Source organism: Odontomachus brunneus, unplaced genomic scaffold (genome assembly GCF_010583005.1).
Source record: "Odontomachus brunneus isolate Ranch 3 - 2012 unplaced genomic scaffold, Obru_v1 Obru_scaffold_072, whole genome shotgun sequence".
Classification (NCBI taxonomy): Eukaryota; Metazoa; Arthropoda; class Insecta; order Hymenoptera; family Formicidae; genus Odontomachus; species Odontomachus brunneus.
Window position 1 is genome coordinate 198,864 of NW_022639522.1, and position 11,978 is coordinate 210,841.

At 43.5% G+C, this 11,978-nt stretch overlaps 3 protein-coding genes across 9 annotated transcripts in view; 1 reads left to right on the forward strand and 2 right to left on the reverse strand.

Annotated features, from left to right (window-relative positions):
• Positions 1 to 6,836, reverse strand: part of LOC116846938 — a 79,058-nt gene extending 72,222 nt beyond the window's left edge. For 2 of the 6 annotated variants that reach the window (XM_032821367.1, XM_032821369.1), the window contains exons 1-2: positions 5,506 to 5,983; positions 4,717 to 4,959 (exon numbers count right to left, since the gene is read on the reverse strand). The gene's annotated coding sequence lies outside the window, so the exon portion shown is untranslated. Of the gene's footprint in view, positions 1 to 4,712; positions 4,960 to 5,505; positions 5,984 to 6,685 lie in introns of those variants that run through there. The other 4 variants (XM_032821372.1, XM_032821370.1, XM_032821371.1 and 1 more) reach the window with 4 other exon arrangements.
• LOC116846942 overlaps positions 6,143 to 11,978 on the forward strand; it is a 52,688-nt gene continuing 46,852 nt past the window's right edge. Inside the window, exons 1-3 of the mRNA XM_032821385.1 lie at positions 6,143 to 6,542; positions 7,503 to 7,648; positions 8,605 to 8,658. Of these exons, the coding sequence (XP_032677276.1) occupies positions 6,527 to 6,542; positions 7,503 to 7,648; positions 8,605 to 8,658 (216 nt within the window). The 5' untranslated portion in view covers positions 6,143 to 6,526. The remainder of the gene's footprint in view (positions 6,543 to 7,502; positions 7,649 to 8,604; positions 8,659 to 11,978) is intronic.
• Positions 9,914 to 11,978, reverse strand: part of LOC116846943 (myosin regulatory light chain sqh) — a 4,349-nt gene continuing 2,284 nt past the window's right edge. For both annotated transcript variants that reach the window (XM_032821387.1, XM_032821388.1), the window contains exons 2-4: positions 11,514 to 11,717; positions 11,156 to 11,369; positions 9,914 to 10,561 (exon numbers count right to left, since the gene is read on the reverse strand). In XM_032821387.1, coding sequence (XP_032677278.1) covers positions 10,441 to 10,561; positions 11,156 to 11,369; positions 11,514 to 11,703 — 525 coding nt within the window. In that variant the 5' untranslated portion in view covers positions 11,704 to 11,717 and the 3' untranslated portion in view covers positions 9,914 to 10,440. The remainder of the gene's footprint in view (positions 10,562 to 11,155; positions 11,370 to 11,513; positions 11,718 to 11,978) is intronic.

Genomic DNA, 11,978 nt, shown 5'->3' on the forward strand with positions numbered 1-11,978 from the left:
AAATTGGACGTGCGCGTGAAGCTCTCTCGTGTCTCTGCACCGTTCCGTTAATACTTACTGATTCGCGATCGCGACGCAGATCGGCTGATCCACGGGGAATGACTCGATGGATACGTCTGTCACCATCTGCTCGGTCGCGAAATAGGCAGGGGCGAGGAATGATTCATGCCTTGACCGCACGCTCGTATTAACCGGACCGTGGACGTTCGCGTCACGAAACACGCGTTACTTCAAATTAAAGCAAACTGCGAACTGCGGTGTGCCTACGTGGAATCGTGCGCTCTGAAGAAGCCGAGCGCGGAGTGACCGCGCGAGGGAGTGTTCCGAGTCCTCGAACCAGAATGGATTCTACACACATCCGAAGCGCGAGTAAAATTCTTCTTCGTCATAATGGATCGGATTCAGATACCGTATTATTGACTTCGCGCGCTTCCCGTGTAAAAACTAAATATCATCGCGATCAAGTTAGCCGGATAACGATAAGGAGTGATCAGATCAATACGATGGTCATCGAACGCGATTACAAATCGGATATTTAAGCGGGCGCGGTTCGAAACCGTACAGCGTACTACCGCTGTTGCGCTGCACCGACGTGCAATTTACGCAGGCTGCAATCAGGACGATTGGGATCACGGAGCAGCGACGAGTGATATCAGAGCGGCTGCCGATAATGCAATAAGTGGCGGTAAAAAGGCATTAATTCGTCGCGATCGCCATTGTTGCTCGCGCTTGACGTCGCGCACAAAGGAACTTCCGAGAGGACTAAGTCCCGTTTACGACACAGGGGGCAGCCGGTGAGAGAGTCAGGGCCGCATCGTCGTCCAAGGATATCACGATGCCCTCCGACATCGGATGAATGCCTTTACCGCCGCTTATTTTTGGCCATGCCACAAGTTTGCGAGAAGGCGCGCGTGCACGTTCGCGCGTGAGTCATCTCTACGCGCGGCTCCACGTAATCAATTTTGCGAGTTTGCGCTACAGAGAGGATAGACAGTGAAGAAGTTCTCTTCGACAGGAATTCAATTTGGAATTTCGTCGCCGCGAGACGTCGGGAAGAGCCGCGTCAAATGATGGCTCCTCGCCAAATTCCTGTTTGCCTTAATCCGCCCCTGGCGAGTATATATTCGAAGCAACGAGCGCTTTGTTCCGCGTTCCCCTATTCGCAAACGCGGCACAGTTGCGGTAGCCCCGTCATAATACCGTTCGCGTGATGAGCACGCGACATGTGCGACTCGTTACACGCTTGATTGCCTTATCTTCCTCAGGCTCTACGTGGCATACGCGTGTCGATCAAACGCGAAAAACAGCGACGATAAGCTTCCTCCCGCGACGCTATTTCGCACCTCGCTCTTAAATATTTCCGACTCTCGGCGGGAATAACTCGCGACAATTTATCTTCTATTTTTATCCCGTCCTCCTGATAATAACTCAGAGTTCGTCTTATTGGATGGATCAATATGTTATCATCGGTATGTTATCAATTAAATTTAATAACGAGATAATTAACGGGAGAGAAAATGAAGAAACAACCAATTAAACTCAACGGCACGACAAACTGTCCGTTGAGTCGGTTTTACAAACAAATCTAATTTGTGTGGTCGAGAATGAAATGGCTTCGTCAATTGGATATGACAATCTGTGATGTCATATCGTATAACTTCGACAAACTCGTATCTAAAAGAAGGAGGTGCTGAGCGCAACCAATCAAATTCATTTAAATTCGAGTCGGCAAGATGTACTCGTTGTACGATACTTGTTGCGCGATAACTATGTTAGACGACATGTGTTGCTATTTATGAAGCCTTTCGGAGACATTCCTAATTGCTTCCTGGAATTCAAGTACGCGTTTCCACGCGAAACCGAATACAAAAAGGCTTGTAACCACGAGAAACGATAGAGAGAAGAAAGAGTAATCCTCTTCTGGATTATCGCGATAGGGATATCGGGAAATCTCGTTTTATGTAAGACTTCTTGCCTGTACGTAACGCTCACCGAGTCTGGAAAAACGTATTTGACGGCTCGTTGCAATGCGCTTGTGTCAAAGCGTTCAAACTAGAGTTCCTCTATTTAGAATCAGAATAAAGTATGATGTGATCGCTGATTGGTCTGCGTCTTGTCCGCCATTCTTAGAGATGACGTGAGTGTGAGTGAGAGAGAAGCTTTATTAGAAGCGAGAGAGAAGCTTTAAGATCGAAGTGACGTTGCAGCTTCTTTCTCACTCACTCACTTCCTCCCTTCAAATGGCGGACGATGTTCTAACTCTGACTAGAGAAATTCTAATTCGCACAAGGCTGCTCCAGGCTGGAACGTATGATATTTAATGTTCCGCTTGTATGAGCGCACGCACATGTGTGTATTACACGCCAACGATTGTGAGAGACAAGAAGAATTATGTTTCGCGTCGCACATGTCGCGACAGCTCTCTTTACCGCGGTCGGTGTCGTAAATTTTTTTTATAGGCCCCGCTCTCTCACGTAGACCGATTATGCGTATTCGTTTCTCAGGTTAGTTCCTGAACTCGACTTACGCAACGTTGCGTGTGCGAGATTTCGTTCGCGGATCGTGTCGTATTGCATCGCGTCAGTCGTACTTTACACGCGATTCATCTAATTAGTCCTATGAAAACGCAAACGGGCGACCGTAAATTTAAATTTGTTCTTGAGTCGCCTTTATCGACGTGGACGCGCAAATGAGATTGTTAACATGTCGGGAATTAGTATTTGTTTCACGAGGGTTGCGTCGATAAAAACGTTAGACACAAAATACACATTGTAAGATATTTTGAAAGAAAAAACAAAACAATGACACAATATTCCAACTTTACGAAAAAGGTACGCGGAATCGGAAACTCAAACGTTCTTCTCGGAGCAGCTTTAAAAAGGTACGCTTCTAATGAGCCATTTCCGGTTTTCTCGTGTGCCGAGTCGAGTCAACCATGTTACGTAAAGAGCCCGCGGAAAAAAAATCGTAAGCAAAAGACAGGCGTAATTTGCCGAGTGTTTCCGCAACAATGTAAATTCGCAGTAAAAACGCGATAATACCGCCCGCTGCAATCTGCCGTTACCGCGTCGGCATAGCGATTTCGCCGTACCGCTATTGTCCGGGACACACCGTGAAAGCGGAGACTTTTTGCGCCATTGACGGTTCCTAATATGACGGTCGGTGTATACGATGGGTTGGGCGCGATAAACATTTTTGTCGGGCGAGAACAACGCGCGCAACGTGTGTGGGAATTCACGTGAAATGTTAACAAATATCCGGCGTAACTTTCATGCACAATGACGCGACAGTACTCGCTGACACGATAAATTATATTGCGATTTTGTGACGACTTATTTGGGGAAACCCGTTACGAAGCAACAATTGGCTAAACTCGAAGTTTAATATGCGTTTTCTCCGTATAATATCGACGCGCTATATGTAATTCAAACGTCACATAATAGAAATTATGACCGCTTCGCATGTACGACTTGACCTTGCAACGTCGCGACCAGGCGACATCATAAAAACAGTGACCACCTGTGCGTTCCCCTCACATGCCGAACATCGTAAACAAAGCGAGTACCAGTAGCGAGAGGAGTTTTTGCGCGACACGCGACGCGAATTAGCAGTCGAAGGAAAGAAATACTCGCACTACGATGTTCTTGACATTTAAAGAGACCCTGATTCTTTCATAATTAATATTCTCATTCGTGTTCTTTGCATAATTCCTCTTATGCCTACGTAATGTATGTAAACTTGTGATATCTTTCGCGAGATACCGAGAAATCAGACGAATGTCAACAAGTCAGAACAAGAATGTGTTGTTATATTAGAATATTATCGCATCATGATTTTACATCAACGAGGCGCGCGGCTTTATTACCTTCTCGTGATAAAACGCCGCGTTAAGATTTGATGTGGCGAAGGTAAAACCCGCGTTCGTCCGACTTATCACTCGAGGTGAAAAGACGTGATAGCCGAGTCAATAAAATCTACGAAATCACCGAAAAATTTTTCCCAGAAGCTCGGGCTAGGCTGCTTTAAAATGTTTAACAAGCTACGGATTAGCTGTGTATTTTCTATCGCGAGATTATCAGTCCTCAAAACACATTGGAGGCGTAAACAAGTAAATATAGATTCTAACGAGAAATAAAAATTGTATTCGCACTTCAGTAAAATCAAAATCAACCGAGCAAAACATATCTCGCGCCAGGGATGCTTATTAAGCGCAATGGTTAAGGCAGCCCTGAGCCCGGGTTGCACTCCGAAAAAGTGGAGCAGGGCATCGACTCGCTCGAGCCAGGTGCATCTAGGAATACCAACGCCATCCTGAATTTTTGATATCGATACTAAGAACGGTGATAATTGGAATCGATATTCGGTGACGATAGAATAAAAGCCAAAGAGAATTTTAATAATCCGAGAAACGCGAAAGAACGCGTTCATTATCGAATACTGATTAAAAACACAAAGTTTACATTATATTGTGGTCTGAATTTTGCTTGTAATATAGATAAATCAAACGAATGTAGATAAAATAGACTTGTATCTTATCGAGAAAAAAATAAAAAAAAATAAAAACATGTCCGACAATATATGAAGACAGCGACCATTTGCTGGCGTGTCCTGCCGATATCGGACGCGAAATAGACTTGTTTTCGAGATACCGCGTTGGCACAGAGATGCATCTGGACGAGCGATGCTGAAGAAAGTGAAAGCTGGACAAGTACTTGCCGAAACGACGATGATGTCGGCGCCGCGGAACAGCTGATCGACTCGCTCGGTGGGTGTCGGCCTAGCCTAACCTCTACGGTGCGCTGTACCGCTACGGCTGCACTTTCTCACACATCTGATGCACTGGCGAAGAGTTCTTGGAGGCGAGCCTCGGTCGGGACGATGTGCACGACAGGATTCCGACGCACACACGGTTACCCCAGATTGCCGAGCAGCACCAACGCGATCGCGGGATGCGGCTTCCTTGAAATCACACAATTCGGAATTTTTCAGAGTCCGCGCAGCTTCGAGCGTACGCCTTCTCGCGAATGTCGGGAATTCACGCACCGATTCCGGGACATCAGTGACGGCGTCTGTGTTTACACGGCGTTATGACGCAATTCGCGCTCTGTCGAGGTGATTACTTCAATAACGCTCGCGCACGGCATCGCGACGTAATCTCCGTCCCGGGTTTCCGTAATAACGGCACGAATATCCGTGCCTCGACGTAATCCCCGATTCAGGCTGTTACTTGAGTGACGACGAAACGCCTATTCAATCGCGTCCAGACGCGTAACATTGCGGGACGTCGCGGGACGTCGCGCTTTACCAACGACGCCGACGCGGCATCAATGCGGGACGTTGCTTCAATAACGAGCGCGACTACTTGTCAGACGTCACGACGTAATATCGCACCCTCTTTAAACGACCGCGACAACGAGGACGCACGAGCGAGTATCGCGAGAGTAACGGCGCCGCGCGCGCAAGAGAATCGTTCCTTTCTGACTTGGATAATCGAGTGCTACTCACAAGACGTACTTCACGGCTGTGTGCCGAGCGCGGTCTAACGAGCAATCCTGGGAATCGTGTGCGGTATCTTCGACGCAGGACATCGTGGGTCGCGCGGCGTCGTAACCCAGTTCCTCATCGTCGTTGACCCGTTGCTGGTTTCCCGACGGCAGCGACGACGGGGCTCTCGTCGGGACGCTCGAACGCGCGATGCACTCGCGACGCAGAGGCACCCGCACAGCCTCTTCGATCGGCGATTAAATCGCAGTTACGGCACCGTAGCTACGGTACGGAGCGAAGTAGCCTGGCCCGCTCTATTTACCGGACGGACGAGCGGAGCGAGCGCGATGAAGGCGGGGGCGGCCGTCCGACGAAACGACACGAAGCGCTCGGCGAGACGGACCGAGCGAGCGCGAAGGCGAGGGGAGGTGCTCGGCCGGACGGGAGCGTACCTGTCGACTGTACAGGCGATCCGATCGCGCGCGCGGTGGAGAGGAGACTAAGGGACTCCGCACACGGCGTGCAGGCTAGACGCGGCGCGCGCACACTCCGCCCGCCCCGCCCCCCTCCCGCTCCGCGGACACGCCGCGAGATATCTGGCCTGACTCGCTCGCGCGACTTTTTTTCACGCCAGTTTATCTATTTCGTACATCGTACACAAATCTCTATCGTCGTTGACTTTGCGATCCCGCGTCCTCCGTCGTAGAGCGAGAAGGACGAGAGAGAGAGAGAGAGAGAGAAGGAGCGACTATCTGTCGGCATGCAGGCTGAGAGCGTGTTTTCTTGAAATGTTCTTGTATACGATAATACATTTTCACGTTCCTTCTCTTTTCCGCTGTATCTCAAATACGTGTCTATCGCGTCTCGCGCGTTGATTATAAGAGCGGATCTTCGAGAACTCGTGGTAGAATACGGTATTTCGATATAAACCGGCTTTATCGTCGCTTCTTTCCGGAGCACTTTTCTCGCGGTCTAATCTCTGATTTACGACGATGAGACGATAACAAAAATTCAAGATGATGCTTGTTCGAGAATATTCGCGATGTACTGCGTTTCAAGTATGTATCGATAAGTTTGGTTCATTAATTCTCCGACTCGTCTCGACTTGCTAGTGATCTGTGCAAAAACCCGCGAACGTCAGGAATTCCGCAACCGGAATATCAAGCGAGGATCTGCATAATTATGAGCATCATCCTTTTACCTCTGCCGCCAAGTGACTCGAAGTGTCTTCGTCCATCGCGTCTTGGCTCGTTCTCGTTTACACAAAACGCCAGATTCTTGATTGATTTCCCGCGAGCTCGGCACACGTCGAGAAACTTTTGGAAGTTTCAGAGCTCACCGTTTCGTACGATTTCGCAAAAAATCCTGTCTCCAAAAGAGCTCTTCACGCCCGCGTCTACGATACTTTCGGAAATGGATTATTCTAAGGCGCAGCACGCACTCGAGGTTGCATCACTACGCCGAAATAGTCCCGGTAATCGTATCGTCAAAACTAAGGATATTTTTATGACGATCTTGTCGATTTCCGGATTAATTAATCGTGTACACATTAAAACGTGTCGATATCGCATATTTGTGTATTAATTGGAGCGATATTCTCGACTGCCATGATTCTCCACGAGGCACTACTTAGGCGTAGTAATACATTATCAGTCAAATGTAACAGAATACGCGCGCATTTCACGCTCCGTCGTTCCAACGATCTAATAGTTCGTTTACACGATCGTTTTTCATTTCCCGGACACCGAATATTTCACATTCACACACTCGCATACAGTACACGAGGTTCTGAAAACCGATATATTTGAGAGAATTTAATGGTATTAATCACGAAATATTCTATCTACACTCTCCGTCTCTTTCGGTCTAAACGCGAGAAACAAGGTGGAATCGGAACGACTCTAGAGACAAATAGCGTATTAAATTTTTGTGTGTACTCCTCATGAAAGAATCGCTAAAATCAGTAGCGTAATTTTAAGGCATAAAAAATCATAACAACAACTACGGCTCTCTTACAGAGGTTGTTTATAAACACCGCGACCGAGAAGGAACGCTTGCGAGTCGCACCTTTCTATTCCGTAGTCGGCTAGTCAGTTTGTGTTGGTGCAACGACGACGACGAAGCTCGAGTTGGTTTTAACGGATACCGCGAAGCATCGTTTCGGGTAAAGTATTCAATATATTCGGCCTCCTAAGCATGTTACCCGATATTCTAAACTATCTGAAGAATGCGGAGAGCCCGGGCAATGCGGCTTTGTATAAATTCTGTGGAGGATCAAGCGTACGACACACTCGACGATCGTCGCGGCTCGAAACGACGAAATTTTCGAGAATACACATCTTACTTTTTTGCTCTTTTCCCACTCGCAAGATTGAAGTGCGCGATCTCGAGAGACTGCTGTCCTGAATCACGGTAGTGCGGCACGTATAACCTTAAAAGTTAGCGAATTCGGGAGGATGACTGAAGTTAGCCGCGCGAGCTCGCTGATACTTCGATAATCGAAGGCGACCGGCACAGTGTCTTGGGGAACGTCAAGAGGTAACACGATTAGCCACCACGTCCGTAAAATCCCTCGGGATCGTTGGAAAATATCGTAAAATACGACGTCGAATTATGGAAATCGTATCCGCGTGGACGAAACACTTGAATATCAGCGAGGCGCCGCGTGAATTGTTAATAAGAAATAATAAGCCGAGAGCGCTTTGAGTTGCTTGGAAGATGCTTCGGGATACTTCGATAATGTCGGAAACGCGAGTTTTCAACGCAGGGATTGGATTTCAAAATTACTTTTACTTGTTCGCGATATTTTGAGAGCGTCGGAAAATATAGTGACGATGAGACTTTCCCGCGTTTCGTGCGATGTAGTGATATGAAGAACGCGTGGCCGAAGCGTTCGAGTGCGCGAATCTCGACGACACTGAAAACGTGTGACGTAGTAAATCTTGATCGCGCGTTCCTTCGGCAATTTTCACGAAAAAGTCGGTAGTGTCGAGAAATTTTGTGAGACACAAGTGCGTCATTGGACCAGGATCGCATAAAGAGTCACTCGGGACAAAGGGATCATCTTCGAGATGAGAGGTCGTCTTCATCTTCAGAGCGACGAATCATCTTTATCTTCAGAGCCACAAGTCATCTTCGGGGCAGATCTCTACAGGCGATCATCGTCGGCGATCGGTGAGTCTCTTTTAAGTGAATTCTTGCTTCTTTATTAATTAAGGTAAAAGTACCAATGTCTGGATACGTACCAAATATGTATCTAATTCTTGTTGTTTTGATTTTAAATACGAATATATTAACTTTAAATGCAAATTTTTATAATCTTCAGACATAAAATATTTGTATATATATTCAATATATATATATTCTATATTGAAAGTTTGAATATTTCAATATTTTAAAACTAAAATAACAAGCATGTCCAGAATTAGGTACATGCTAGGTACGTATCCAAGCATTAGTACTTTTACCTTATAACATATGGAATGAATTTTCTCTTAATGATAGTTGCTCGGCTTACGATATCTAGATCTGGCGTGCATTTGCTTATTGCATATCCAAAATTTATTATAATCCATATTGCCAAGCAAAAAAACGATTGAAGATGAAATCAAGGTCAAATATCGGATATTACACAGAATACATTTCGATATTAGCACAAGTTATTGCAAGAATGTGCAATAAAAAACAAAAGGATCGAATTAATTTGCGTACTCAAATTTCGACGCTTTTGAATAATTACAAGAACTGTGAAATCGTACAAAGTAGAATGCCACATATATACGATTCCACTGTAGTTAATAATGATGCGTTATTAGTAGGAGAGTTTATCTCGTGCGAAATTGACGATATATTCGAGCGAGAAAATCGTTAAAAAATTGCAGAGCCTTTTGATTATACATCCGACTTTCCACAGTCAAGTCTGTGGTATGCATTTGTCCCTCGTAAAAATAACTACTCGTAATTACATGCCGCCAAGAGCCGACTATTAGTCTCTTGATATTTCCCAGGGAAGGAAACAGTAAACATTATTTTTGTCCTCTTTTGTATCAGACAATGTTTTCTTTGCGGCGTGTATTTGCCTTGAAAAATCTCTGAAATTATATCAAAATTTTCATAAACAAAAATTTCATATTGTCAGGCATGAAAGATCGATTGTTTGAGACATTGGCTGCGTTCAGCAGAGAAAGCTGCTTTGAAACTGTTGTAAAATTCGTGAATTTAATTGGAGTATGTTCTTAATTTTGGTTAAATCCAAGAGCATGTACCAATCAGATTCACGAATTTTACAACAGTTGCAAAGCAGCTTTCTCTGCTGAACGCAACCATTCATTTGTCATAAGAAAGTCATTTAAAAACTAGTCTACGTGTTTCTCTTTAAAACTGAATTTATATATTATATAATTTGTTGGATGAGAGAAATAAGAAAACATATCTTTTTTTTTTTTAATTTCGTACGTAATAGAATATTATATTAAAATATAAATGCTGAATCTACAACAAGTTACATGTTCGGTTTATGTATATATATAAATATTTTAACTTTCACCGACTGTACAGCAATCGTCCAAAAAGTTATTACGGCTGACGGCGAATATCACGCAAATATTTTTTTAAATCGCGCACCTCGCACTTCAAAATGCATTATAATCGCTCTTATTCTAGAGTAATCTTTTCGCTTCAATTTTTATAGAAGCACAAAAGCAAATGAAATGCAAGAAAAAGAAAAATTCTCCTAGATTTTCTGACGCATTTTATGGCTCAGAATATTATGTTCTGCAATCTCAGAAAGAATTTTCTTGATTAGTAAAGTTAGGTCAGTACCTAAGTAAAAGTGTTTGATAAACAAAAATTCGACGAATCAAGAAGTGCGAGGAACGCATGAAATACTTTATACGTTATCTACGATTTCGTGTGTCGGATACACAGACGACCTGTAGATGAACCCGCGTTCGCTCACTACTGCTCATCCTTATCCTTCGCGCCATGTTTCAGGATTCGAGTGAATTCCAGGTAGTCAAACATAGAGCCTTTGATTGGTGCTTCGCGATACATTTCATCGACGTCATCGTCTGTAAATCTGATGATAAAAAAAAATCGATATTGCATCATAGTGTTAATCATTAAAGTACCAATATCTAGATATGTGTCTGATTCTGAACATTCTTTTTGTTTTAGTCTTTAAATGCGAATATTTAAACTTTCAAAAAGTATAAAAAAATATATATGTATATTCTATGTTGAAAGATTAAATATTCATATTTAAAGACCAAAACGATAGGAATGTTCAAGATTAGATACATACATTGGTACTTTTATTGCTTAAATTCATCGCTGCATTTCATTTTGATGCAAAAAGCAACATATAATCGCCGATATTCGCACAACTGATCGTTAAGTCGTCTCTTGGAATTATTTTAATTTCTTGGATGATTTCAACATGACAATTCTTCTGTAATTATATAATTTGCCAATTATTACAGGTCAATTGTATAATTACTAATAATAATAAACAAGAATAATTATTCCTTGCTTCTTTTTCGTGAGAAACAAACTCTTCATTCAAAGTTAAATCTACTTTCTACATATTTTTACATATTATGTGCGTATATATTTCAGACATTATTGTGCAATAGTTCTATAGTTGACACAATTTTAATAATACGTTAATTACCTGTCACCCATTGTCGTGAGCAGCTCACGAAGACGTTCCTCGTTTATATGACCAGTATTCTCCTCGTCGAAACAGCCAAAGGCATTCTTAATCACGTCTTCTGGGTCAGTCCCTTGCAATCTCTCTCCGAATAGTGTCAGGAACATTGTGAAGTTGATAGGTCCGGGTGCTTCGTTCATCATTGCCTCTAAATATTCATCAGTGGGATTCTTTCCTGTAAAAAATAATTTTCGCTCAAGTTTCACTCTTGTTTTGATTTAAAAGCAACGTTTAATCGTTATCTATTCGTATAAGTGGAAATGTTTTTACGAATTTTTTCTAATTTCTTGAAAGACTTTAACGTGTTTAAAGTACTCACCCAGAGATGCTAGCATGTCGTGCAAATCCTCCTTATCAATGAATCCGTCGTGATTCTGGTCGATCATGTTGAAAGCCTCCTTGAATTCCGCGATCTGTGCTTGGTCGAACATTGCGAAGACATTCGACGTGGCGCGTTGAGCGCGTTTCTTCGTGGTGGCACGGCGACCGGCAGTTTTGCGAGAGGACATCCTGGTCTTGCTACCTATAAAATAAACATTATATTTTAGCCATAATTCAGCTATAATACGCGTTGAATTCAACATATATTTAAAATTCAAATATGTGTTTTTTAAGTTATTTATATTCATTAGAATTTTACATTTTCATAGATTAAAATAATAGATATTTTTTAACGAAATATGTCGCGATTGTATTACATTAAAAGTTTCAAGCACTAAATAGCAAGAACGTAGGGATGTTTCTCAAATAAAAACACGGATTTTTATATATATATATATATATA